Genomic DNA, 27,437 nt, shown 5'->3' on the forward strand with positions numbered 1-27,437 from the left:
GTGTGTTGTAGGACTAGCGTGGTTTTCGCTATCATATAGCCTTCGAGTATGGGGCGACGGAGATGCTCACGACAGACGGACTTGCGACAGAAGATGCCAATCAACCAACTGCTCCACGACTCCATATCAGTATACGGAGTAGAGTATATATAAGACTGAACTTCCACCATTTCGTTTAATTGAGAGGCATCTTTGTAACAATTCCTGGGTATTCGTTCGGATTACGCTCTATTTATATTTATAACTCAACCGACAGACCGCAATCACTCATATTCTTGAAGCTTTGGAACCGTTTCCATTCCCAAGCAACCCTACTTAACTTACATAACTCCATGGTCACAGAATCGAGGCCAGGTTAAGCATATGTTAAACGGTATACTACGGCAAATCCCAAGTCTCCTGCCAGCTTTAGACCCAGGATAGAGAATTTGAGATGCCACACAAGACCCGCTTCATACCCAAAACGCCACAAAGACGAGCGCTTGTCGTTGGCTATTTTGGAGCCGTGTTGTACCGAGAAAGGTCGAAGATTATGGAATAGCCCATTGGCAATCAAATAGCTTTTGTCCATACAATAAGTTTCCACTGGGACTGACTATCACCAGCAGTACTGTATCCCGCACACTACCTTTGTTGAGAACCAAGCAACGCTGGCTTCTGGAGAGGTTCCACTGGTTGCGCGGGCATGTTGTTGATCTGTTTGATCAAAAATTCTCTCTCGTCAATGAACTGTTCATCTTCAGTCCTATCTTCGAGAAAGTGCTGGAGGAATTTGACCAGCCGCTCTCGATTTATAAGGAGTATTTTTTGGACTGCGATCGACTTGTGTGGATTTGCAACGAAGACTTTGAAGACATGGAACCCTTCGTACTGAACCATCTTTCGGTCATCCCGCAGCAAATTCATGCAGATTTTCAGATGTTCCCCACGGTCCACGTATGCCGTCATTACCGCATAGTTAGCTCTGTCTAATAATATCTCCCCCAAGAGCTTGATGGACTGTCGCTTCGTAACGTAACTGTCCGATTTTACAAGGATGTTGTTGTATTTGTCAAAAAACAGGTCAAAGTTGGTCGATAGGTATTGTGCAACTATTTGCTTATGCTTCGTCAAAAGTTCCTGGCCATACATGTAAGTATTTTGCGCCCGAAATATCGAGTCGGGGGTAAGATTTACTCTGAATGTTGTGAAGGCATCTGCTCCCACTTCAAAGGATCCCTTATCAATCCACTCGAAAAACTTCCAGAAGACACCGTTCCCACTCTGCTGCACTTCTGGTTGTATCCCGGTTAGGCCTTTCGAACCATTGCCCCCATTGCCAGAGTCGTCGTATAAGATTATTGCCGCAGCTGCGTCGTTTTTCAGTACTTCTCTTAGTACAGTCCCCGCAGGTATTGCGCTCTCTTTACGTTCATATCCGTTGCAAAGTGCCACCAAGATTTCCGGTCGGTTGCTTATAACGTAGCTAAGTGCAACTGGGTCGCTTTTCGGTGATGCGCCTGCTGATCGAAATCGAAGGACGTAGGAAAAGATACTCTGTGAATCCTTCCGTGACTCAAACGATAGCATGTGGAGGTTCGTCGCAAGCAGATACAGCAAGTCTTCCGATATCATCCCAGTAACAAGCTGGTAGACCTGGTCTGGGCTACTCTCTGCCTCTAGAATAGACAGTTAGCGCATTCCCTCGGATCAAGAGTCATCATGTTTACCTGGGCTTCCCTGCAGTACAAGTTTAATTTGTAGCAACGTTTTAGACAGCTCCTCTGTCTTCACACAATCAGTATGCAACCCTAATCAAGTCGTCGGATTGAGACCTACCTTTGCTGCCCCGCCAGGGCCATCTAGTCTTTGGATTTGTTCTTTTGCCTGTTTCGGCAAGTCCACTGTGCTTGCCCTCGCCCTGCCTCTGCCAAACAGGAAAGACATTGTGGTCCCTTTCTCTGGCGAGTGTTGCGGCCGGGGTCCTCGCAGTTCGAGTGAAGGCCACCTCTATAAATAACTGATGTCTTTGTTATGCCGAGTGCCGTGAAACCTCAACAGACTTTATGTGTCAGCATCAGAGATGCACGCAAAATGTTATTCAATATAAGTGAGTCTGGAAATGCGCTCATTAACTGAGTTGTTTGGCAACTGTCACTATTATATTGTTTTGATCCATAACATTAGAGCCTGGAACGTCACTGAAGCGCACGGTCATAAAGTTTATCCTTCCCGGGATGGCAACAGCGACCCCTTGGATAGTCCACCCCACCTATACAACACATTATTGAAGTAGCATTCACATATTCGTAGCTAGCTTTATGATAATTGTACGTTGGATACCAGTCCAACCCGCCACGTATGATGAGCCATCACTATGCGTTCTGCAGGGTCGGATAAGGTAAAGCTTATTGGCGCATCTTCAGCACAGCAGGCAATGATACCGAGTTTATTATCAGCACGTGATACTACCCAAAAAAATACGCTTCACTGTAAATAAATATGCACACACCAACAAGAATCTTCATAAAATAAAAAGGTCGATTTCTCACAACAGCAATGGAGAACGCCACAGATCTTGCGGTCAGCCAAGCGCCTGAACCCGCTGATACGAGTGCAGCTCCAAGATCTCCCTCTCATAGTGGCTCAGACACATCTGACGTTGACTTGAACGAAGATGATGAAGGTTGGGAAGATGCTGAGCCTGAAGAGGAACAGGATCAAATTGTTTCCTTATTCGACGACAAAGTATTTACCGATGTGCCTTCTATGCTTTTGTACTGCAAAGAAAAGTATGGATTTGACTTTCTCGAAATTCGAAATAAATTCTCTCTAGATTTCTACGGTTCTATCAAGCTGGTAAATTACATACGCACTGCTGTCCGGAATGGGCAAACTACTTTGGCAGAAGTTGCAAAGGCCGATTTCGAGGATGATAAATTCATGATTCCCGTCCTACAAGACGATGCGTTACTCTTCAACCTAGACGACCTTCCACCCGCAAGCAAGCAAGGTGACGAGCCCGTCGCCGATGACCGCAACCTTCTGGTGCGCGTTGCAGAGCTCGAAGAGGAGCTTCGGAAAACCCAGTTTCAATTCGAGGATTATAGGAGTGTGGTGAAGAAGACTTTGACAGACAAATGGAACGACACTTCCGCAGATAAAAACACCGCTCTTTCTGAACCACCAGCAGAGAAGAGAGACGATGATTCCCACTACTTCACATCATACTCATACAATGGTAGGCCTCATATACCATATAACACTGGGCCATATAATTAACAACTCGCAGACATTCATGAAACCATGTTGAGGGACACCGTCAGGACCGATGCATACCGCGATTTTATATATCAAAACAAGCACCTATTCAAAGGCAAGGTGGTGCTTGATGTGGGCTGCGGAACTGGGATTCTCAGTTTGTTCTGTGCGAAGGCTGGCGCAGCTAAAGTCATTGCTGTTGACAACTCGGACATCATCGACAAGGCTCGCGAGAACATATTCAATAATGGGTTTGCTGACATCATTACTTGCCTGAGAGGTAAAGTGGAAGAAGTAGCTTTGCCGGTGGAGAAGGTCGACATTATCGTCAGCGAATGGATGGGCTATTGCTTACTATACGAGGCTATGCTTGACAGCGTTATCTGGGCCAGAGACAAGTACCTCAAGCCAGATGGGCTCATGGTTCCTAGCCATATGAATATGTGGGTTGCACCGGTTTCCGATGCCGACTACGTAGCGGATCATTTTACATTCTGGAGGGATGTGTATGGCTTCGATATGAAGGCGATGATGGCCGGCATCCGTGAGGATGCCCAGGTCCTGCACATGCCGGGCAGTACCATTTGTGGCGACGCCTTTCCTTTCCTCCAGTTGAGCCTCCACACAACTACTGTGAAGGACTTAGTCTTCACAAGGCCATGGAAGACTACCTTCACAAGCGATATCGATAGACTGGATGGGTTCGATATCTGGTTCGACACATTCTTCATGCCCTCTGGACGCGATGTCGTTCCAGTCGATGCAAGAGCGGAGGACTGGACCAAGCAGGAAGAGAAGGGAGTAGCATTCACTACCGGGCCGTTCGGCAAAGAGACCCATTGGAGACAAGGCGTGATGTTTATAGATCATGAGGGGGCGAAGAGCAGCAGAAGCTTTGCAGTAGGGGGTACTTTAGAGGGAAGCCTTGAGTATGCCGTGCCAGAAGACAATTCCAGAGCACTGGACGTCAAGTTTTCATGGGCTAGTGGACCAGACAAGAAGACGACGACTCAGACCTGGAAGATGAGGTAGACGGCGCTCAAATGCTATACACTACTTGAGTAAAAATGAATGACAGCAAAATAAGGAGTGACTCTATATAATCCGCTTGTGAAATGTCACTTGTATTGAGGAGGCAGTTAGATAAAGGTACAACATAGCCAAGGCGGTGAGAGGCGCTAAAACAAGGGCGCTAGAGCGCCGATAAGATTGTGTAAGTAAGTGTCAACACTTTATTCTGCTTTTCTTATTATTTACAATATGGCCTGGTGCAAGTATGTTATAATTCCGGATATCCTTTAAGACAGATCTTACTTGCCGACGTACCTGAGCGGGCTTGTCCAATGCAGCTGTAGCGAAACCCACGATCTCGATCGAACCCCAGAATACCACAGAGATGGCACCAGATAGAGGGAGAGCCGTAGAGCCGGCATACCAGACTATTTCAACTCTGAATAATCCAGTCATTGATGATGAGTTGGATGGTGAGGGGATGCAGAATCGGCTCAGTGAGGAGCTTAGCTTCCTCAGCGAACATGGGCATGAACCTCAAAACTTTACGCTTCGAGGTATATTGGTGGGGCTTGGGGTTGGATTAGTTATTTGCTTTTCAAATATGTACTTTGGGCTCCAGAGTAGGTCTTCTATTTCAGTACTTGGTTTTCCATACTCAAAAGCTAACGAATATGCAGCTGGGTGGATTAGCAGTATGAGCATGCCATCATCGCTGATTGGGTTCGCCTTCTTTAAAACCCTGTCCAAACATCTCGATATCCCGTTCACACCGGTCGAGAATGTCCTTGTTCAGACTGTGGCTGGATCCATGGGAACGATGCCACTGGGCTGTGGATTTGTAGGCGTGATGCCTGCCCTAAACTACCTGCTTAAACCCGAAGAAGGAGGTCCATTGTTCCTCAGTCTTTGGAAACTTATTCTATGGGCCTTGGGGCTCTGCTTTTTCGGAGTTGTTTTCGCAGTACCATTGAGGCGCCAAGTAATCATAAGAGAGAAGCTGAAGTTCCCGTCTGGCACAGCAACTGCTCTAATGATCAACGTATTACATGGCAAAGATGAAGTTTGGGAACCAAGCACACAGCACCGACACTCGACTTCTATGCTTAGCGACGATAGCGACAGACACTACAGTGACGCATCGAATTCCCTGAGAGAATCGACCAGTTTTCCACACGAGGGCACGACCACGTCTACTCCCCATTTCAGAGCAAGTGCGACGGACATTGAGGAAGTCCAGAGTTGGGACAAGGGAAGCTGGGTGCAACGCGTTAAACTGTTGTTATTATCGTTTTCAATATCTGGACTGTATACTTTGAGCACCTACTTCTTTCCCGTCCTTCGGAATCTACCAGTATTCGGCTTGAATTTGGCTCAAAACTGGTTGTGGACACTGAATCCTTCCCTGGCTTACGTCGGTCAAGGCATTATCATGGGATCAGCTACTACTATACACATGCTTATAGGTGCCATACTGGGATGGGCCGTTCTATCCCCACTCGCAAAACACAAAGGTTGGGCTCCGGGACCAATAGATGACTGGGAAGCGGGGAGTAAGGGATGGATCATCTGGGTCTCACTGGCGATTATGCTGGCGGATTCCATCGTTAGCCTGGCTTATATTGCCGGTAAACAGGTGGCGCCGTATGTATGGATTGTGCTAGAGCCTGTTTACAGAGCAAGAGCTGGCAGGGGCTGGAGAAACATTGTCAACTTTGGGTCATTGAGCGCCGGGTATGTGCCAATTGACGGCGTGCAAGATTCCACCGTGTTAACGGACAATTTGTCCAATTCTGGAGAGCCGCTGCAGTCACCACCACAGCCTGCAGATTTGAAAAGTCTTACCGACATTGATGCGCCTCCGGAACACCTGGTTAGCGGTCGCGTTGTGTGGATAGGATTAATATCCTCGATCCTTTTCTGCATCTTATGCATTCGGATCACTTTCGGAGCGCTCGTCCCCCTCTACGCAACCGTGGCAGCCGTTCTGATAGCATTGGTGCTGTCGGTTATGGGGGTCCGAGCCTTGGGCGAAACTGATCTTAATCCAGTATCCGGCATCAGCAAATTGGCTCAGCTCTTCTTTGCTCTGATAATTCCACAGTCAAACAAGAAGTCCGTGCTGATTAACCTCATTGCTGGTGCGGTCTCTGAGGCTGGTGCACTTCAGGCTGGAGATCTTATGCAAGATCTGAAGACAGGACACCTCTTAGGTGCGGCGCCAAACGCACAATTCTGGGGCCAAATCATCGGCAGTGCAGTTGGTGCGGTTGTAAGCGCACTTATTTACAAGCTATACACGAATGTATATCCCGTCCCAGGAGATCTTTTTCAGGTTCCCACTGGATACGTTTGGATTTTCACGGCAAGACTAGTGACTGGAGATGGACTGCCACCGATGGCATGGCAATGGGCGATTGGAATGGGACTAATATTCGCAGCAACTACATGTGCCAGAATTGTTGGCACTGGTAAGAAATGGCACCCACTCATACCAGGCGGAATTGCTGTTGCTGTTGGTAAGTACTATACACTCATCATGATTGAGTGCTATGTTAACTTCTCAATGCAGGAATGTTCAATGTCCCATCATTCACCCTTGCGAGGGCAATCGGTGGTTTCATGAGTTGGTACTGGAAGTCGTACCTGGGGAACCCAGAGACCCCCCTTGTCGTCGTAGCGAGCGGGTTTGTGCTTGGAGAGGGTGTTGTGAGCATCTTAAACTTAGCCATGTCGACTATGGGTGTGCCTCACCTATAATGATGTATTCGAATATAATTTACTCCATACATTAGAGATACTTAATAATAGACAGACAAGACGGCATTTTTTTCGTTGTGAGATCACCACAGTCAAGCTCATTCCATACGGCGACTGTCTTTCAACAGCCGGGTTCTCGGAAGCGCTCCGGCTTCATAGCGATCGAGGGTACAACTCCGTAGAGTGCGCGTACGCCGGTGTTCTTTGCCTTTGACGGGGTAGGTGGACTTTGTTTCTCAGAAAGGGGTCTCAAGAGCTTCATATAGGAGTAAATGATTACATATTCGGCGTGCATTTATCTAAGTGATGCCATTGTACTTCGATAAGTAGAATGCGAGGCAAGATATTTTTATCTCATCGAAGAGTATGATGTCCTGGGCGGGTCTGGGCCGGTTTTAGCCCCCCAGATTTAAAATCCAAAACTGTCAAGCAGTGAATTTGCTTCGGGCTCTACGAACGCACTGGACGAGCCCTTTGCTATTAAATTATTAGATGGCGGAAGATCTGCAATAATTAGAGAATCTCTACGCCGAAATTGTGCAGTTCGCGGATTAATGTCGTCACTGAAGGAATGAAGGGGGAAGTCTGATAGAAGGAACTCCCAATTGCGGACTGTATTGTCAGCATATCTAGTCACGTAGTAAGGCATTTTGATTCGATGACTAACCAAGGTCAAGAGCAAGGATATCGCAACCCATGCGGTCGTAAAGCCTAGCGCTGTGCAGAACGAATGCCCATTCAACCTTCGGGGTGACTCGTGAAGCGCCTCGTAGTGTCTGCAACGTCATTTGGCGAAGCTGCGAATAGAGGATAATCAACGCAGGGTCGTCTGTAAGATATAATTTCGACTGCATGTCTAGGGATTGGGGTGTCTCGATTAATGTGTATACAGGAGCCTTTTGCGAATTAGAATTGTGAAACAGTTTCCACCTTGGGTGAAGAAATAATTACTTACCACAAGTGCTCGCACTGCCATGTCTCTCCTACGGAGCATCCAGAATGCCCACGATGCCAGCCAACGGTTACCTTCTTGGGCTGCCAAAGGAAGAACCTTTTCTTCCAAGAGCTCCCTTAATACAGGACCATTGTCGCCTTCAAAAACCCGGGTGATGGCGACTGCTAATTGAATGTCTTTCAGTTGGTTGAGGCATACATTTACCGCGTCCTTGAGGCAGTCTGCCAATAAAAAGAATGCCGCAGCATACACTGTGTTGATTAGTATCCATCCATGAGACTGGTTCGCCAACACTCACTACAACGATGCTTCCCAAGCAAGGCATAAGCGTTCTTCAACGCAACTGTTTTCCATTTTTCCTCCTGGAAGTTATTTGAGAGAAGTTTCAGGGTGGCCGCCTGTTCACGATTCCAGCCAGCCATTCGCCAAAGGCCTTGAAGGACAGCCTTTTTCTTCAGCGCGATATAGAATAAGCTGCAATCAATGGGGTTTTTCTCATCCGACTTTGTGTATTCATTGCGCGCGATCATCTCGAATTGTTCCTTCTGTGTGTCTGTAAGCTCGTGGCTAGAAATAGGACGGGACTACGGTGCGTACCAGCGCCGTGGAATCAGTAATCCACATAAATAAGCCACTCTCTCGCGCATGCTCCCAAAGCACACGGCCATGAAATTGTCGGGTAACAACATCAGTCAATATGTCCTGGCTGTTGCTGTGGAAAGCCCAGTTAATTTCTCTCCACGACAGTTGTACTTCATTCGCACGACCTTTATAAAGGGCGTGCTGACGGAAGAAAAGCATGAACCTTGCGGCGTTGTCATCCATAGAACGACGCTGCTTCTCAACTATAGCGACACACTCGACGGTATCTGCAAGCTGCATCTGCAGTTGCCCTGACAACTGGGGAATTGCCACCGTCGTGAGTTTTTCGTTCAGCGCCAGGGCAATGTTCTCCGTCAAAGTCTCCGTGTCTTCTGTTTGAAAAAAATCCGTAAACGCTGATCCGGGCTCATTTTTCGAAGTTTTAATCTACATTGATCAGCCTCGCGTGTATCTCTTGGGGATGGATATGCAAACTCTTTGGGGGTGGGTGTAGAAGTCTTCAAGGTCAAGGCCTAAAAGATTATCAATGTGTTCCCCTTCTAAGTGGGATTTTAGAGTTTGGTATAGCGTAAGAAGTATGCGCTGAACCATAGTCAACTTGCCAGCGAGAATACACTGGCCAAGGAACTGTGGATGGAATACCGGCAGTGGCCCATTAAGTCGCGTCACGGCGTCGAAAAGATCCCACTGGCCTTCCTTCCGTAAAGGAAGTTGAAGGTTTGCAGCGATGGAAGCAGGAACATTGAACATTTTATCGTAAACAAAAAGCTGATTTCCAGCACCAATGAGTAAACTGCCTCTGCCTAGCCACGTCGAGTCTCCAATAGGATGAGGAGTCAGATCTCGAATATTGATTTCCCGGATGGCAGTCCAAGCTGGACCTTCATTGAGGTAATCATATCGCAATTGGGATAGCAGAAGAACGCGATGCTGGAAGCCAACAGCCAAAATGGACTGAACATCTGGAGTTGAGGTCCAGTCGAGGTCTTGAATGCCGTCCGAGGATCCGAATGACTGCGAATATTCAAGCTGAGCCCCTCGTACATCCCATATCGTCAATTCCGATCGGTCAGAATTTACCAACGCAGCCTTTCTGATCGAGCTTCCGCTAGCTAAGGAAGGTTCATGAATCCCTGTCTCTACGGAGCAGGTAAGAAGCCAGTCTACACTCTGATCTTTGAGGTTTACTTTGGCCGTCCAGGATCGTATGAACCCGGAGTGAGTATAAGATACGGCCACATCCCGCGCGAACGTGTCCAGGAATCCCGATGTGACCGGTGGCGACCCTGCAGGATCGACAGGTAATACATAAGCCAGATCATTAGCATCACCCAAGTCAAACGTACAGAATTCTCTGATGAATGCCGACCCATCACCATTGGTCTCGCGGCCCTGGTTTGTCCGGGGCAGTAAGCGTAGCTCCCAGACGATACCTTTCATCTCCGAGCTAACAGTGGCAATATGAGCAGTGTCACCGCGTCTCCCGGCTTCGGGCAAGACTAGCACACAGAGCGGCCTTCCGGAAATAACATATGGTAACGATGCCAACCGTTGGCCACGATGTTGTCGACAGTCCCAGAGCGAAATCGTCGAGTGATGGAGAAGGATAACAAATGCTCCTCGGCGTAGCACACAGATCCGATGTATGTGTTCTGATACATCGATCAGACTTTGGGCTGTTAGTGGTACCCCATTTTCGTCGTCTTCATGTCTCCAGACGATAGCTTCATTTCCATCAGTTCGCGAAACGACAGCTCGGCCGCATATATTTCGAACCATCTTTTTCAGTGGCCGTGAATGACCCGTCCAGATAGCTCTGGGAGTTGTGCTGCTAGGCCGCAGTTGTTTGTCAAATAAGTTGGCTAAGCTGCGGTTAAAATGCTGGATAGTTCCATCAAAGTTATGCCAGATGGTGTTGAGCATGCCATCTGTCCTACTGCAGTATGTATACAATTGGATATAGGAGTAATCTCCAGACTCAAGCGTTGGTAGCATCGGTTCCAGTCCCGCAACGTGTGCAATGTTGAAAATATCCGTTGGCTTTCGAGCCTTGCCGCCTATATTCTCTAATCCCCACGCTGACATGTTCCCCTGTTCATCGAATATGATACAGATCTCGGAAGACCTATTGGCAACCTCAACCAGGTGTTCAACTTCATGATTGGGGGTGGGCCCCGGATTGTTGGCTGTCTGGACAGAGTATTCTACTGACTTCCTAAAATCCCGGCCATCGATAAAACTGATATAGCGGGATTTCATGGTTTTACTGGACTCCAGTGAACGAGGCTGGATAGACTGCTCGAGGTCTATTTGGCCCCATAACTGAAATATCCGTAGCCCATGGGTGTCTGTGGCAGCCCATATGCGGAGGACCTTGTCGGCGGACACAGTGTATAAGATGTTGTCAACAGTCTGGTCAAGATGGTAGGGACGTCGCCAGCGTACGTCGGTCAACATCTGAGGGTGCGGAAGGTATGTCAAGTCGAATCGTACATCATCGGAGCCAAACGACAACCTTCTCCAAAGCTTCACCAATCGATCGTGAGCTCCCGTTGAAGCAATGTACCCCGAGTCGTAAGAAAGACAGGCAAATTTTGTTGGGTTCGCAACTGCCTTGGACCAAAGCTTCACGAGGCCATTTTCGGTCGAGTATAACGAGAGAGACAACCTCCCCACAAGAAGTTCGCCAATGCCACCCCAAGAGAGTGTAGTCACCGGTTGGTCTAGATCGTCGACAGGAATGGAGATTTGAAGTGACCACTAAAAAGAGTCAGAGAAATTATTTCTGGGGGCAGAATCGCGACAAACTTTCAAGGCCTCTTCGTTTTGGCCATACGGCTGGTAAATACGAACACTACGCTCGGTACATGTTGCTATCTTGCCGGTAGCTTCATCAAAGGCGATAGCTATTAGAAATGATGGGTCTTCATCATACAACGTTTGGAGAAGGGTTGTCGGAGGTTCGAGGACAACGAATGCATTTCCAGTAATATATGCCTGTGACAGCCAAACTATCAGACATGGTTCAGCATAATCAAGTGTGCTACTTACAGCGAATTGTCTACCATCCCAATACCCGGTGCAAATAGCTTGCAGCCTGGCCTGTGGCTTGCCTGGCAGAACTGCTCTCATACTAAAGATTCACGACCATGGCAATGCTATGCTCTCCCACAACCTCAGATTCCTAAATGCGGTAGCCAAATGGGTCTCATTTGCTGCAGAATACAAACAATAAAAGTTTCCCGTGGTAGAAAGTAATGCTTGATGTCGACCGCAGTTTGTTACAGTATCTGGAAAAGGAGAACCTGAGAAGGGCCCAGCATTATACTTCTCGATCGCGACTGATCATAAAACAACAGATAAGACAAGGGTGTCAATCCGATGAGTGACGAGGTTAGCTTCATAATCACGTGACACATACAGGAGGCTTCTGCGCCAGTTGACCGATTGTCTATTTTTAAAAGCACGGTTTGGCATATTAGACTGACATTGAGGACACGAGGGGTTTCTGATAAATGATTTATTCATAACAGCTCGCTTCGATCATGATCTCTGAAAAGGTCATGACAATGTCTTTAGTACATGGTAACTTATGAATGGGCTCCTGGTTTAGGTTTAAAGTCCACGCCTGTTAATCAAAGTCTGATTGATGTATTAAGTATCATTCCTCGGCCATATTTATTACCTATCTGTTAAATCTTCGAATCCTTCGTTAATATTTGGTGGATTGTCGTTTGAAATCCGAGAATAGGATTGGAACAAACGACCAGAGAGTTCCGCACGGAATTGCCTTTCATAGGGGGTCGAGATTGGCCCTATTGGCGTGGTGGATGGCTGGTTTGCCGTCCTACTCATGAATGTTCTCTTGGAGGGCGTTTTGAGATAGCCTCGTACGGGTGCTGAGTTGAGAAAGCCTCCACTCCTCTGAGTTACGTACCCAGGACCAACATCTTCTCCCGTATCAGAATAGGCTTCGGATCTTTTAAGGCTTGTTACAGGCTTTGTTCCAGGTACGCTAGCAGATCCCGAGCCTTCATAGTCAAGCAGTTGCTGTCGCCAGTGCAAGACCATTTTGCGAACTGCTCTTCTGACGTGCTTGTCATGAAGCTCAGATACGAGGTGTTGATGGGCCCTAAACTGCAAGGCAAGACGGCCCCACTTCTTCATAGAAGCCATGTATAGGTGGTCCTCGTTGAATCCGCTAGCAACAACGTCCAAATGGTAATATTCTTTGGAGGACGATTTCCACTGAATAAATCTGACCCTGAGAATGGTTGGCAACCGGATAGACTCTAACCGCGATACCTCTAGTTTCCGAGCTTGCCAGCGAGCCAATGTATTGACAAGATGGTTATTTATCCTGCTGTCATGGAATTCGGATGCAAGGTTCTCCATATTGGTCACTGACTTAGACCGGCACCTCCAGGTATAAAGCACCCTTGAAGCAAGCTTCAGTTTGCTTTGGCGACGCACACTTGCATACGCAGTTCGCCGTTTCTCTCTTCGGGATGCCTCTGTCGCATCCCGCCAAATTTTAAGAGCCTTAGTTGCAGCAAAGTAAAAGTTAGCATCAATAGCCCATTCGTGCAACTGCCGCAGCTCGTTCATGTTCCGCGACCATGTCTTCAGCATGGCAGTTTGAATCGGATAAGTATTGCGCTGGATAGCGAGTTGCTGAAGGCTCCTATGGACCTTTAGATTCGAACTCCATCTGCGTAGAATAGACCGTTTGTCATTCTGCTCCCGAAATTGTAGTGCGGTAAGGATACTAGCAGACACTGTGCCAATCGATATCCTAGAGGTCTGTAGCATACGCTCAAAAGTGGCCCCGATCATTTTTTGGTTTGAAAGGCGGCGTGCAAGGATTAGGCGTTCCGCCAGAACCCATTTATAGAGGGCTTGGAGGAGGTTCCTATCGCCAATGCGTAGCTGCAAGCACTGGCATCTTATTTTGTCGTTCCAGGCAGTCCAGGCCTCCCTTTTTATCTTGTGGCGGTCAAGATCGCGGGCTTGTCTTTCTTGCGCAGTCCGTAAACGCCATATATTGAAGAATTTGACAAAAAGCCCATATTTGACCCTCGATTTTACATGTCTCGAAGAAGGAAGTAGCGTATTGGCGCTACGCAAATATCTAAGAGCATTAACGCAGGAAGACCTTTTCTGCATTAGCAAGCTTGCATCATTCATGTTGGTGAAGTCCCGCGTCCTCTTGGCCCATATACCCCATGCCAATCTCTTTGATTTCTCCTGGCGGTAATACTGGCCAACTGTGCTCATTTCTCTTATTGTCTTTAATTTGGTAGTCCATGAAACCATCCGCCTCCTTTTTGCCCTATCCGCCCACAACGTAGGGGCTTTTTTCTCACAGAAGGACCAGAACCAGAGCCAATAGACACGTTTTGCAACGTTCCCTTGAAACACCGCAATGGAATAGTCAGAAATGGACGATATAACCTCTTGGCGTCTTCGCCACGAATTGAAAAATTTCTTTTGGATGTGGCGGCGAACTTTAAGTTCATTGACTGCTGTGATTTCCCGCCAAGCCTTAAAGAGTCGGGTTCTTAAGATGTGCCTTCGGGCCACTGACGTCCGCTGAATTTCGTCGGATGCGGTCGTAGCCCAATGGGTAAAGCTTTTTGCAAGCAAAAAGATATCTCGGGCCCGCTTGGCACGGCGTTCAAGGTGAAAGAAGAAGTGCTCAGTCTCGAGGACTCGACGTCCCTCACGGAGAGCAGTAACCCAAGTTTCAAGTCCTTGTTTCAGGAGAACGTATCTATCTCTGCTCCTAGCCAGGGCTTCAAGGTTGCTATTTCCTGCAAGGACTTGCGTAGCCTTTTGTCGCCAGCATGCCAGTTTGTCGAGAAGCAAACAGCGGTTCCGATTATGAAGAAAGAACGCTCTTCTATTCTGTATGACTGCACCGGTGTGGATTTTGGAAGCAGCCACAGGAATAGGAAATGCATGCGTTTCTTGCGGATGGTCCACATTGTGGCCGATTGGCGGGAGTGGTTGTTGTTCATCCGTATCGAAGGGTATGCTACCAGTATCGTCCTCATTCCCCGTGTTTCTATGTGATATAATCCTTTCTTGCGAACTCTGATCAGAATTGGTGCGTTGGGAAGCTATAGTTAGGCCATTAGTGTTTACTTCTGTAGTTAACCAGGATCCAATTCTGTGAGCGTTATCATCTCGCCCGAAGGGTTTATGGGGATCGGGCAGGGTGGTAGCCGGGAATGTCGTAGGCGGCCAAATGCTCTCGAGGGAGTTGTTGTCAATGAATCCCGGGTGGGGCAATGATTGGAGGGAATTGGATCGTAGCCTCCGCAAGACAACATCGTCCTTTCCGCTCCCAACGGTCCATATGGATGTTTCGGAATTCCGTCTCTTTGGGAGCCGGCCATCAGGTCTGTCAACAAGGTTGAAGTCGATTTTTGGCAACATGTCAAAAGTGGAGTCTTCAGAAAGGCCATGGAGCGTGTGGCGACCTTCCTCCTCGATTTGGTCGAACTGGATTTCGATGCCCATCTCCGAAAGCACATGTTCAAATTTATGATACAGAGATCCCTCGCCACGCCTTCCTCCAACCTTGAAGATAACACGCGCATATCGATTGTCATGATCGGCATTGACGCCGATAGTTGGGAGTATCGCATAGTATGCCTGGAATAGCGCGTTCGTCGGGATCCTTTCCGATTCTGGAAGGCTCCCAAGAAGCTCTTCGGCGTGTAAGACGATGTCATACAGGATGGCAACATCTACAGTCGCAAAAATGAATTAGCTCCTTTTAAGATAAAGAACCCGGCGTAAATACCTTCGTTCGTATAGTACAGCTCTGGCTTCTTTGGAAGTTTGCTGTGGCTTGTTTTGGATGACATCAGCCAGAGCGTCCAGCGACAATAAATCAGTACAGTTCCGGAAGCTGATTCCAATTACGCCACATAATGCATGAATTAAACACAACAGAGGTCAGTCGCTTCACGCAGTTTGGGGATTGCATGGCAGGATATTAGAGCCTCTGCTTGTCCAGTCGGAGCCTAATGGTGCTTTTTGTAGATGTCGTCGCGGAACTCATTGTTTTGGCGTGGGATGGTGAACGCGACCGCGCTTCAAGTCAATTACCAGAAAGCGCGCCAAATAAGTGCACGTGATATAGGGTGTGTGGTTAGAATCGACAAAGCTACCCCGTCACAAATCAACTACAACAGAATTCTGAAATTCCCCTCTTGGGTTCAACACTTCCGAACGCGCACAAAATATATATCTACTCTCAATCCCGCAATGCCAGGCAGGTCGAGACCTATCGAGACTTTCGCGAAAGCAATTGCTCAGTGCTCAGGCCAAGTTTGTCCACTCCTTCACGGCACGTGATACTCTGTTAACGACATGATTTGCAGGCATCTGTTTATGGAAAATGCATAGTAGAGGATTATAATCATGTTCATAAGGACAAGTGCTTGACCGAATTTTTACGTTTAAAAAGTTGTTATATTGTCAGTATTTCCACTTGGTATGTCAGTTTTAGCATTGGGTATTGACGGCAAGTAGGCAGCCTCAAGGAAGCCGTAAAATATTTACGAGGCAAGAGTGATTTCGCATTGCAGCCATGGAAATTTAACAATACTACCCCAAGGGCGGTGTATTGAAGGCAAGCTACCTATTAAAGAGAGCGTCTCTTCATAGTTCTACCATACTGAATACGATCCCTTCTGTACCAACAATTGTTGAAAATCTCAAAGTTTTACCAACCTAAGCATGAAAGTTGCCTTCTGGATCTCTTGCTTCTCTTCCATAATAAGCTGCTCCATGTTAGAAGTGGCCACACCGTCGACTTCCGTCACAACGTGTTGGTCGACTGGCCTACGAAGGGACTTTTCGATCGATTTCGCCTGGGTTCGGAATATTTTGGCGAGTCCAAGATTATCTGGGTCAGCGATGACATTGTACTCCATTTTGACATCATCTGTAGGCTGGAGGCCCGCCTTCTTTCGCAACCTCTGCACTCGGTTGATGATCTCTCGTGATAATCCTTCTTCTGCAAGTTCTGGGTACAATGCAGCATCCAGGATAACCAGGACGTCCTCGTCTGTGTTTGTCTCCAGATTTTTCGACGAGTCATCTTCCTTCAGGCTACGCCTGACATGCAAATCTCCATCCCCTAGCACGATTCCATCAACCGTAATCGTCTTCGTTAGGACGAACCGGTGGACCTCAGCACTCGTCAGGCCCGGAAGTGCCTTTTTAACCCTTTGCACGTCCTTTTTCAACTTCTTGCCCAAAACAGGCCAATCTGCCGAGACACTGTACTGCACATTATACTTCTCCTCGTCTGATGACAATACAAGGCTGATGATATTGAGTTCTTCAGTGATGTATCCTTCGAGTGAGCGGATATCTTCCAGATACACTGGATCCGGATGTATGACAACAAGTGTTTTTAGCGGCGTTTTCAGGCCCACGCCACGCCTTTCCCGTGAAACACGAGCCAGTTCGATCACTCGCTGCATGCGTCCGACGCGACGCTCAACTTCTTCATTGAAAAGTTCGTTTCGAACGTCTGGAAAGGGGAGGAAGTGCACGCTACGGTCGTCCTCTCCACGCAGCTCCTTGGGGATGTGGGGAAGGAGGCGGCCGTATATGTTATCTGTTATGAAGGGTGTGAAAGGGGCAAGGCCTTTAGTGAGAGTGAAGAGGACTTCGAATAACGAGTTCAAGGCGTGCATGGTGTCGTCAAGCCCAAATTCGCCCTTTAGACGCTTTCTGTTGAATCGAATGTACCAATTTGTCGTGGTGTCAATTAGGTCAAGAAGGCGTGGAACGACCGTGTACAGGCGATAAGCTTTTGAATTGTTAGTAAAGTACACCATGAAGAGATATTTAACCTACCAGCCATTTCTTCGTTGACAAATTTAAGTAAACTTTGGCAGCTCGCTAAGATCCACTGATCCATTACATTCGTGTTCGTCGACTCAGAGGCTGGGTCGAAGATGAAATCAACGCCCTCTACCTTCTTTAGCAAAGCAACTTGCCCTTCAAAAAACTTGTAGCTATTCCAAAGGGGCAGTAAAACCCTTGCAACCACCTCCTTCACACCAGCCTCTTTGAAGCGGAGGGGCTCGGCTCGTACAACTGGAGAGTTGATCAGATATAAACGCAGTGCGTCTGAACCATATTTGGACATAACAATGGTTGGGTCAGGGTAGTTTTTGAGCCTCTTGGACATCTTCTTCCCATCTTCCGCCAGAACTATACCATTCACAACGCAGTTCTGGAAAGGCGATTTTCCAAAGAGGTGTGTGCCAATCACAAGAAGGGTATAGAACCATCCACGGGTCTGATCCAGCCCCTCCGCAATGAAATCTCCTGGAAATGATGCCTTGAATTTGTCCTGGTTTTCAAAGGGGTAATGCTGGCTAGCATATGGCATGCTTCCAGACTCAAACCAACAGTCGAAAACTTCCTCGATACGGTGTAGAGTTCCTTTGCCCATTTTACTAGGAATGGTAATGTGGTCAATTTTGTCTCGGTGTAAATCGGTTATCTCGCCTTCATATCCGCTAAGCTCTTTGAGCTCTGCAATGCTTCCAATACAAACTCGTTCCTCCAGATCGTCACTGACCCAAAGCGGGATTGGCGTTCCCCAGTAACGGTTCCTAGAAACATTCCAGTCTCGAGCATTTGCGATCCAACTTGCAAAGCGCTTCTCTTTCACGAAGGATGGCACCCAGTGAGAGTCTTGGATGTTTTCGAGCATCTGGGGCACAATCTCGGGAATTTTGACAAACCAAGATGGCACGGCGCGGTAGATAAGAGGGCTATCAGATCGTGGGCACATAGGGTAGCTATGCTTGATCTGAGACTCGACAATCAAGCGTCCAGTGCCTTTGAGGTACTTTATGATAGCTTTATCAGCAGCTTTTACATGCTGCCCTTCAAAATCTCGAACTCTTGATGTGAAGTGCCCAGTTTCATCAATGGGATTTGGTGGGCCACGGAATTTGTCAATAACTCCAAATTCGAGAGCAAGGTTGTAATCCTCCTCACCAAAAGCGGGTGCTTGATGGACAATGCCAACACCACTATCATCAGTAACATATGTCGCGTTGAAGACACGGAATCCGTAGTCCTTAAATTCCTCGTAGAAATAATCAAACAGCGGTTGGTATTTCCACCCCAGCATGTCACTACCCTTGACCTTTTCGATGATCTTGAATTTTGCTTTCTTTGGGTCTCTGTAAAGAGTGCTCAGGAGCTTCTCCAGTAGTATGTAATTCTTCCCAGACAGTTCGTCCCAAATTTTGATATATTCAAAATCTGGGTGGGCACAGAGTCCAGTGTGTGATGGAAGAGTCCATGGAGTAGTGGTCCAAGCTAACAGGGAGGTCTCCGGGTCGTCGAGCAGTGGGAACGAGACGACAACGGCGGGGTCCTGAATGTCTTGGTAATTCTGATTCGCCTCAAAGTTGCTGAGTGCCGTCGTGAGGACAGTTGAATAGGGCATAACGCGGTATCCTTGATATACGGCGTCTTTATCAAATATTTGCTTGAAAACCCACCAGACAGATTCCATGAAAGTCGGGTCCATTGTCTGAAGCACAGTTAGTCCCCAAGCAACGCAGTCCCCGAGCAACGCATAATTAAATATATCCCGTACCTTATAATCATTATCAAAATCGATCCATCGCCCCAGTCGGTCAATTGTTGTGCGCCATTCCGCTGAATACCTCATGACGATAGCTCTGCATTCGGCATTGTATTTGTCCAGTCCCAGCTTCATCACTGCTTCTCTACCGGATATTCCAAGCTTCTTGTCGATTTCGTGCTCAATTGGCAGGCCATGAGTGTCCCATCCAAAACGTCTCTCTACATGGTAACCTTTCATGGACCAATATCTGGGGATTATGTCCTTGATCGTTGAGGCCAATAGATGTCCATAATGCGGCAACCCCGTCGCAAAGGGAGGCCCATCATAGAAAGTGTACGGCTTGCGCCCCTTGGACAGCTCAACCTTTAATTTGTCAACATGGCCCTACATACCAAGTGTTCGTTCCTGTTTGCTCACCTGTCTTTCGAATGCCTGGATCTCTTTCCAGCGCTGTAACACAGCCTCCTCCTCCTTCGGGAAGTCGATAGACATGTTAAGCGCCTTTGATAGAAAGGACACCTTCAGCTGTAATGTGTGCTAGTTGTGTTCGGGAGAGAAAACGGCCTTGATGGTGCAGAAAGTAGCTGCGCACCACTTAGTAGTTGAGGGGCAGAATCAAGGTCAGTGGCCTATGTGATTGAGTGAACGTGAGTACAAGTTTTAGGTGGCAGATTTTTCGACTCGTAATTTGACTCACTGGGCTAACATCTCCCCAAAACAAACACAACGCGGCGCATTTTTATAATTTAAGCTGCTAACGAAACATTAGGCTAGCACTGCTAACTACTATTTCAATTACATCCAGCGTCTATACAACTATTATACTTGACATGATCCTGCGCTGCTGAATTTGTGGCCAGTTCTTTGGGTTTATCGTGTGGGGGTTCCTTATCTACCCCACCCCGCCTTTAGGGCGAAATGGCGAACAGCAACAATTTCGAAGTTCTGATGGCTGACTAATCCTCAAATCGTCCTATCCCCCTCGCCACATCCCTTTACATATTTTGACCCGTTTCAAATCATGATGGTGCAACCAACTCATCTGAGACCTCTTATTTGTTCTTGCACGACCACACCAACTGATTTTCTTCAGAATCGCACTATATGTACATCGGATATGACAAAGGACAATGCTCCCCAACCAACCTCTATCAGCTCCGCCTTAATTGGCGGTCTATTCAGGTTGCTGAAGCTGTTCATCCTTGTCATCGTCGCCCTCATCATCATTTTCCCCGTCTGAAACGTCTTCGCCAAGCTCTCGAAGTTGCTCCTGGATGGATGTTAACTTTTGGTCTCAATATAAATCTGAGTGAATAGGGGGCCACAGTACCTTGTAGCGCGAAAGTTTATCTTCTGTGTCCCCGAATACCATAAGCAGATCATCCAGCTCAGCCTGGACCGCTGCTTTCTGCAGTTCGTTTTCGACTGCCAATGACTCAGCCTAGGCAAACCGTTAGCATATCAGCTTCTTGAACTGCACAGTCTGGCTTACCTTTAAGGTCCGCTCATGGGCCGCTTTTTCGCTGCTTTCCAAATCCCTTGTTTTATCTTCCGCTCGTTGCACACGAAGTACCTGTTCCTCAAGCTGTGATGAATACTCATCATGTGCAGTCTGGAGATCTTGAAGATGGTCCTTGCTAGCCTATTGGGCGTCAGCAGATAATCTTCAAAGGCTAATTCTGCTTACCTTTTCTAATTTGGATTGTAAGGAGGTTATGCTTTGCTTCAGATCTGCAATCTCGGCATCTGTCCTTTTTTTCACCCGCTCCGAACTGTCTTCAGCAGCACGTTGTGCTAGATGCAACTTCTTCACAGAAGTTTCCTCGATATGTTGTAGTTCAGTCCTTAGTTTACTGGTTCAATTAGTAAATGTACTAAACATGGAGAAGCAGTGCCATACTTTATCCCTTGATTATGATGATACTGCAGCGTCTCATTCATGTTTTGTAACTTTGCGGTGTCCTGTGTCGCTGTTTCTTTTGCTTTTCTGTTGTCCGCCCATTCTTGATCCAACTGCCTTTCTATTGACAGTAAAGTCGACTGCACTTTCTGAAGAGTCTGCTCCTTTTTTTCCAGCTGTGAACGAAGTGAGTCCACCATTTCTCTGGAGATCCCTTTTTGTATGCCATTTGAGATGACCGGTATCTCTAGCCCAGGATCACGATCTATAGCTCGCTGTATTCTGCTGAAGTTGTCTTTCACAAAGTCTACAAAAACGCTGTCGAAGTACACATCAGGCAGTGTGCCTGCGCTTGTTGATCCAAGTTTTTGTGGTAGAACTTCAAAATCATGGAGCAATGGGTGTCTCCGGAGCTTGTGCAGGCGATCAATATACTGGTCCCTTCCAAGCTGGGATACCAAAAGCTTGTGTAATGTAGGGCGAGACAATGGCGAGTCTTTTGTCGAAAATTCATACACTATGCCGAGGAGCAACGCGCACAGGCCTTGGACAATCACCATATTCCTTTCCCCTCGCCCAAGAACACGAACCAGACTCTGCACGTTGCTTCCCTCCCCAAGAAAGTCGTTCACGGCATCAGGGTCTTCGAATAGCCAGCCGCAGAGAAGCATTAGATAGCCCACAAGAACTCGTTCGTCATCGCCTTTTTGTAAACCGTTTATTAGATTTGCAGTAATAGTCTGTATGCATGTAATTTCTTCCTCGCCAGAAGAGGTGTCCCCCTCAGCAATGCCCATAGCTATGGCCTTTGCATCACCATCTTCGCGAATGAGGTGGTACACGATGACCGCAGCAAACCAGTATCTATAGGGATCGATAGGTGTATCTCGGCTAGTTGGCCTGAGCAATGTGGTCAGGACGTTTGCTGTTTCGTCCGCCCCTGACGAGTGCCCCTCAATAGCCCGGCGGAAGAAGTGTTGTCTTATAGCGGGGTGGTTATAGATATACGCTTTGATACACTCACAAGCTGCTAGCCTGGCATCAAAGGCTTGCAGGGATGGAATACTGAGCGTAAGGTCGAGCAGTCCATCTATCACATAGACCTTCGGGCCGCGATCTTGTTTGGGGTTTGCATCGCCATTAGAGACTGGGGCATCAACCACCGCTGACACCTGTAATTGAGCAAAGGCTTCTTGGAGATTAGAGTTTCCGCGAATGATATCGCCACAAGTTATGAGGGCCTAGTAGAGAATTAGTTCGTCGTCACACTTGGATAGGATCCGGAACAACCAACCTCGGACTTTATCCGCATTTCGGTTGAGCGATCGAATGCTAATTGCAAAACGCTTTTAAGAACACCATGCTGCCAGAAGGAGGCTTGGTTAGCTGGAGTACCCGTAGCCCCTCTCACAAGGAACAATCTAAGAACGGCAAGTAAAGCGTAGATGTTGCGATTGCGTTGCGCTTGAGCCCATTCGGCCACTGCCTCCTCCTGCTCCTCGGTATGCAAAGCATCACTGAGAAGCTGCCCTAGTTTAGGGGTACATCCAGTTTCTCGGAAAAAAGACTGGTTCGAAAGGTTCATACGAAGTAGATTGGCGAGAAGGATCAAGCAGTCTTCAACGACCCTGTCTCCACGGGATAATGCGCCTCCCAGCTTTATAATGGTGAAAATCCTGTCAAAAGCATTTTCAAAAGCGACCAACTTTTGCAGTTCTGTTGAATGAGGAGTAAGGTATGTGAGTAGGGTCAAGCCTTCATTTCTGATTACCTCACGCCTGTCGTCTAGTATAGCCACTAATCGCGAAATTCCAAGGGGAGCCGTAAATATACATTCCTCCGTACGCTCTGACCTGGCCGACAGGATTTCTCCAAGCAGCTGCAGGGAATACAGTCTGGAGTAGAAATCACTGGTTTCCAGCAGATCTAGCAATATGGTAATGTTATCTTGACGTTGAGTAAACTCGTCTGCCAGCCACAACGAGATTTCTTCCGAGGCCTCTGGACTGCTTTCATCGGGGTTGAAAAGCATTATAAGTGTTTCAAGCACAACCTTTACGGTGTCCACATCGTCAACATCTTTGCCCAAGCTTCCAATGAGGCCTCGGAGCGCCCCTGAGGCAACCGACGCAGGAAATTGACGTGCAAAGCTCCTCAAGCCAAGTATAGCATTGCGCCTATCTTCAAGAAGCGTCGCACTCTGAAGTCGGCCGCTGAAGACATTGATAGCATCAGTGGCTGTCTGTTTCGTGGGGCCTTGCGCGATTCCGAACATTTCTTCTTTATAACTTCTTCGAAAGGGCCATTGGGTTCAGTTCAATGTTATATTTCGTATGGCATCTCGATGCAGGCAAGATCAGTAATAGCGACTCGTAGGCGGTGTAAAGACACCAGGGTGGCCACGAAGATAGCTGTCGAATGACCTGAAAACTACAATAGAAACTGTAGATCTGTTAGTCTCTTGTTGCCTACATTCGAGAAACGAATTGGAATGAAACTTAGACTCCATACAAAAAGACCTCCAGAGACTAACAGGTTAATCCAATGTGATTTTTGTTGGCGGTACGTTACGGTAGGAATCCAAACTTAATGAGCTGTCGTAATGAGCTGTAGCCACACACCCAAAATTGGCGGTGCCTGTCCTGCATTCGCGTACCTTGGTAGTGTGGCTGTATAGAGTAAGGTTCCAAAATGGTAGATGCTGCAATAAGCAAACATCAGTATTAACTTATGTACGCTTATAGCATGTGCCAAATAATAATAGTCTAATATTTACTAAGCAATAAACTCATATATCTCCCGCCTGTGGTTTGTAGTTTGCAAATCGTTATTCATGAGGCACTCAATATCGGTCACGTGTTGATATCGTTTCTTATCGAGAAGCGGCCCAGACTTGTCGCATTGTTTGACGCGACTCGTTGACGGATAAAAATATCAAGGACTTCGGAGTCGCAACAGAACTCTAGTTCTGCCACTTCATCAGCAGCCGTGAACTTTCGGGGAAATGGGTATCCCAGCAGCTTTCAAGTGGCTTTCCACAAAATATCCCAAGATTCTATCTCCTGTCATTGAGGATCACCGAAAAGATGTCGACAACGTCGCGATACCAGTTGATGCTACTCAGCCGAATCCAAATGGAGAAGAGTTCGACAACCTCTATCTTGACATGAATGGAATCGTTCATCCATGCTCGCATCCTGAGGATCGGCCTCCTCCAGCCAACGAGGAGGAGATGATGCTTGAGATTTTCAAGTACACCGAACGAGTGTTCAACATGGTTCGACCTCGAAAGCTACTAATGATAGCCGTTGGTATGTTGCTTGCCACAACAACTCCATAGGTTGCTAACAGGCCGTAGATGGCGTTGCCCCACGAGCAAAGATGAACCAACAACGTTCGAGACGTTTCCGATCCGCACAAGAAGCCAAAGAGAAGGATGAGGACAAGGCGGAACTACTGAAAATGCTGAGGTCCCAAGCAGGAGGCCAAGTCGAAGAATCCACGTCTGAGGCGATGGTCACAAAAACTTGGGATTCTAACGCCATCACGCCAGGAACGCCATTCATGGATATTCTTGCGGCAAGTCTACGTTATTGGACGGCCTATAAACTTAATACAGACCCTGCGTGGGCAAAGGTTAAGGTTATCCTATCAGATGCTACCGTACCTGGGGAAGGAGAGCACAAGATTATGCAGTTCATACGATCCCAAAGGTCTTCCCCGGACCACGATCCGAATACAAGACACGTAATATACGGTTTGGATGCCGATCTTATTATGTTGGGATTGGCTACGCATGAGCCACACTTTCGTGTCCTGCGCGAAGATGTATTTTTCCAGGACTCTAAGGGTCGAACCTGTAGATTGTGCAACCAGAAAGGACACGAAGCAAGGGAATGTCGGGGCCAGGCAAAGGAAAAGGACGGCGAGTTTGACGAGAAAGACTCAGTTCAACCATTGAAGCCTTTTATTTGGCTACATGTATCAGTACTACGAGAGTATCTTGAAGCTGAACTTTACGTCCCTAACCAACCCTTTCGATTTGACTTGGAGAGGGCCATCGATGACTGGGTATTCATGTGCTTTTTCGTTGGAAACGACTTCTTGCCTCACCTGCCAAGTCTCGAAATTCGTGAGAACGGTATCGATACCCTAATGGCCATTTGGCGTGACAATATCCCTCACATGGGAGGCTACGTGACAAAGGATGGCCATGTTGACCTGGAGCGGGCACAATTCATTCTGGATGGGCTAGCTAAACAGGAGGACGCAATCTTTCGCCGCAGACGCCAGACAGAAGAGCGTCGAGATGCCAATGCTAAGCGACGAAAACTTCAGGAGGAAAACAATGGGCGTGGTGGCAGAAATGATACTCCAAACAAAGGAAGATTCAATGGTAGACCCTCGAATGCTCCGATCGATTTCCCGCTTATAGTTCCCGGAAATGTTACCTCCAGCATTTCCAAGGAGGCTCGTTCCATCACGCACGAAATGGTCATCAATCGCGGAGCGATAGACAAGGCGAACGTAGCTAATAAGAGTGCAGCGGCCGCTCTGAAGAGCCAGTTAACTGGGGTAAAGGGACCAGTGGATGATACTACTTCGACCTCACCAGTTGTTGAGACTGTTGCAGCCTCTTTCGAGAATAACATTTTATCGGGGTCGCCCATCTCAGCTCTAGGGAAGAGAAAGGCCGGCCTGATCGAAGATGACGGGTCAAACACGCCTGTGACAGACACGTCGGAGCCGGTTACTCCAAGTGCCCCCGTTGATGAGGCTGCAGTCGACAATGTTCGTTTGTGGGAAGATGGCTATGCCGACCGTTACTATGAACAGAAGTTCAAAGTTGATCCGAGAGACACAGAATTTCGCCACAAAGTTGCAAAAGCTTACGTCGAAGGTTTGGCGTGGGTATTATTATATTATTTTCAGGGTTGCCCATCCTGGGAGTGGTATTATCCATATCACTACGCACCATTCGCGGCAGATTTCGTTGGATTGGCTGATATGAAGATCGGCTTTGAAAAAGGCCGAATCTTCAAACCATTTGAGCAACTGATGGGTGTCATGCCTGCAGCGTCCCGACATACTATACCGGATGTCTTCCATGACTTGATGACAAACGAAGACAGTGAAATAATCGAATTTTATCCTCCGGATTTTCCGATTGACCTTAACGGGAAGAAATTCGCCTGGCAAGGCGTTGCTCTATTGCCTTTCATAGATGCGAAGAGGCTTCTGGCCGCGATGGAGCAGAGGTATCCCTTACTACCACCGGAAGTCGCAGCTCGAAATACGGTAGGGAATGATGTGTTGCTTGTGTCTGAGGCCCATCAAAGCCTCTACGATGACATTGCTACCCATTTCTACTCCAAGAAGCAGGGCTCTCCTCAGTATCAACTGAACCCTCGCATTAGTGACGGCCTGGCTGGAAAGGTCGAGAAGAATGATGTCTACCTTCCCCATGGTTCGCTGACATATCCGCTGGATGGAGATAGCATGCCAAGTCTCGATGAAGACCGGTCAATCAGGTAAGTTGTATCATATCCTCCCCACTACCCAAAGACGGTGTCTAACATGATTATCAGCGTCCATTATGATATGCCACGATCAACACATGTCCACAAGTCAATGCTGTTACGAGGCGTAAAGTTTCCGACCCCCGCCCTCAACCAAGATGACATCCAAGCTACGAAGGGCCGTGCGGCAAACGCAGGGCGAAATCCCGGTGGTTATTCCCAACGGGGTCAATATGGCGGCAGGGGCCGTGGGGGAGGGTCTCAGAACTACGGGAATCAATCGTCGAACCCATATCCTAGGCAGCAATCTTCATCGCGACAGGCCTATGGTAACCAGCCCGCTTACAACCAGTACTCCGCCCCACCGCAAGGCTGGCAACCGCCTCCACCTGGTGTAGGTGGCTTCGCCCGTAACCCGCCTCCACCTCCACCTGGGATGCAAGTTCCATACCCTCCAGGTCGCGCGCCGCAAGAAAGTCCACCAAACGCCCAGTACGGCTCACACTATTCAGCGGCGCCGAATTACCCACAGTATGATAACAACCGTTCAAATGGCAGTCATGGCAATGCTGGAGGCGGTCGACCAAGAGATAATTACCGTTATTAAATCATCTCGATCTTGTTAGAGTAGCGAATCACCTGTAAAAATTATACGATGTTTGAAACTAGGTTCACTGTTCCGAAGCAAATATAACTCCATAACTGCGCCTTTTTGAAAAAAGTTATGTATATGGTGATGATTGGAGATATCATGTCATATAACCCCATATTGAAGACCATGTCTAGCTCCTGCAGGGTTCTACTAAA

At 47.6% G+C, this 27,437-nt stretch overlaps 8 protein-coding genes across 8 annotated transcripts; 3 read left to right on the forward strand and 5 right to left on the reverse strand.

Moving 5' to 3' along the window:
* Positions 1–80: 80 nt before the first annotated feature.
* On the reverse strand, positions 81–2,130 carry VC83_04373 (uncharacterized protein). Its single transcript, XM_024468006.1, has 4 exons — positions 1,819–2,130; positions 1,710–1,767; positions 1,177–1,658; positions 81–1,119 (listed from the first exon to the last, which is right to left on the reverse strand). The coding sequence occupies exons 1-4, from the start codon at positions 1,924–1,926 to the stop codon at positions 625–627; spliced, it is 1,143 nt and encodes a 380-aa protein (XP_024324599.1). The 5' UTR covers positions 1,927–2,130; the 3' UTR covers positions 81–624.
* Positions 2,131–2,414: 284 nt separating this feature from the next.
* Positions 2,415–4,330, forward strand: VC83_04374 (uncharacterized protein). Its single transcript, XM_024468007.1, has 2 exons — positions 2,415–3,220; positions 3,272–4,330. Exons 1-2 carry the CDS (start codon positions 2,539–2,541, stop codon positions 4,270–4,272), a joined length of 1,683 nt encoding a protein of 560 aa, XP_024324606.1. The 5' UTR covers positions 2,415–2,538; the 3' UTR covers positions 4,273–4,330.
* A 306-nt stretch (positions 4,331–4,636) lies between these two features.
* On the forward strand, positions 4,637–7,011 carry VC83_04375 (uncharacterized protein; the record flags this gene model as incomplete). The annotated part of the gene is made up of 3 exons (XM_024468008.1): positions 4,637–4,874; positions 4,932–6,770; positions 6,824–7,011. 3 exons carry the CDS (start codon positions 4,637–4,639, stop codon positions 7,009–7,011), a joined length of 2,265 nt encoding a protein of 754 aa, XP_024324605.1.
* A 409-nt stretch (positions 7,012–7,420) lies between these two features.
* On the reverse strand, positions 7,421–11,701 carry RAV1 (regulator of (H+)-ATPase in vacuolar membrane; the record flags this gene model as incomplete). The annotated part of the gene is made up of 8 exons (XM_024468009.1): positions 7,421–7,623; positions 7,679–7,907; positions 7,967–8,217; positions 8,265–8,511; positions 8,564–8,995; positions 9,044–11,329; positions 11,378–11,566; positions 11,621–11,701. 8 exons carry the CDS (start codon positions 11,699–11,701, stop codon positions 7,421–7,423), a joined length of 3,918 nt encoding a protein of 1,305 aa, XP_024324604.1.
* Positions 11,702–12,077: 376 nt separating this feature from the next.
* On the reverse strand, positions 12,078–15,770 carry VC83_04377 (uncharacterized protein). Its single transcript, XM_024468010.1, has 2 exons — positions 15,381–15,770; positions 12,078–15,324 (listed from the first exon to the last, which is right to left on the reverse strand). The coding sequence occupies exons 1-2, from the start codon at positions 15,442–15,444 to the stop codon at positions 12,251–12,253; spliced, it is 3,138 nt and encodes a 1,045-aa protein (XP_024324603.1). The 5' UTR covers positions 15,445–15,770; the 3' UTR covers positions 12,078–12,250.
* A 529-nt stretch (positions 15,771–16,299) lies between these two features.
* On the reverse strand, positions 16,300–19,703 carry ILS1 (isoleucine--tRNA ligase; the record flags this gene model as incomplete). Its single annotated transcript, XM_024468011.1, has 4 exons — positions 16,300–17,405; positions 17,453–19,154; positions 19,221–19,574; positions 19,629–19,703. 4 exons carry the CDS (start codon positions 19,701–19,703, stop codon positions 16,300–16,302), a joined length of 3,237 nt encoding a protein of 1,078 aa, XP_024324608.1.
* A 283-nt stretch (positions 19,704–19,986) lies between these two features.
* VC83_04379 (uncharacterized protein) lies at positions 19,987–23,703 on the reverse strand. The gene is made up of 7 exons (XM_024468012.1): positions 23,623–23,703; positions 22,406–23,553; positions 21,112–22,352; positions 20,899–21,064; positions 20,704–20,853; positions 20,542–20,652; positions 19,987–20,481 (listed from the first exon to the last, which is right to left on the reverse strand). Exons 2-7 carry the CDS (start codon positions 23,384–23,386, stop codon positions 20,386–20,388), a joined length of 2,745 nt encoding a protein of 914 aa, XP_024324607.1. The 5' UTR covers positions 23,387–23,553; positions 23,623–23,703; the 3' UTR covers positions 19,987–20,385.
* A 195-nt stretch (positions 23,704–23,898) lies between these two features.
* Positions 23,899–27,427, forward strand: RAT1 (5'-3' exoribonuclease 2). Its single transcript, XM_024468013.1, has 3 exons — positions 23,899–24,422; positions 24,470–26,642; positions 26,700–27,427. Exons 1-3 carry the CDS (start codon positions 24,116–24,118, stop codon positions 27,235–27,237), a joined length of 3,018 nt encoding a protein of 1,005 aa, XP_024324462.1. The 5' UTR covers positions 23,899–24,115; the 3' UTR covers positions 27,238–27,427.
* The last annotated feature ends 10 nt before the right edge of the window (positions 27,428–27,437 follow it).

The sequence above is a fragment of the Pseudogymnoascus destructans genome (assembly GCF_001641265.1).
Source record: "Pseudogymnoascus destructans isolate 20631-21 unplaced genomic scaffold scaffold_9, whole genome shotgun sequence".
Taxonomy (NCBI): Eukaryota; Fungi; Ascomycota; class Leotiomycetes; order Thelebolales; family Thelebolaceae; genus Pseudogymnoascus; species Pseudogymnoascus destructans.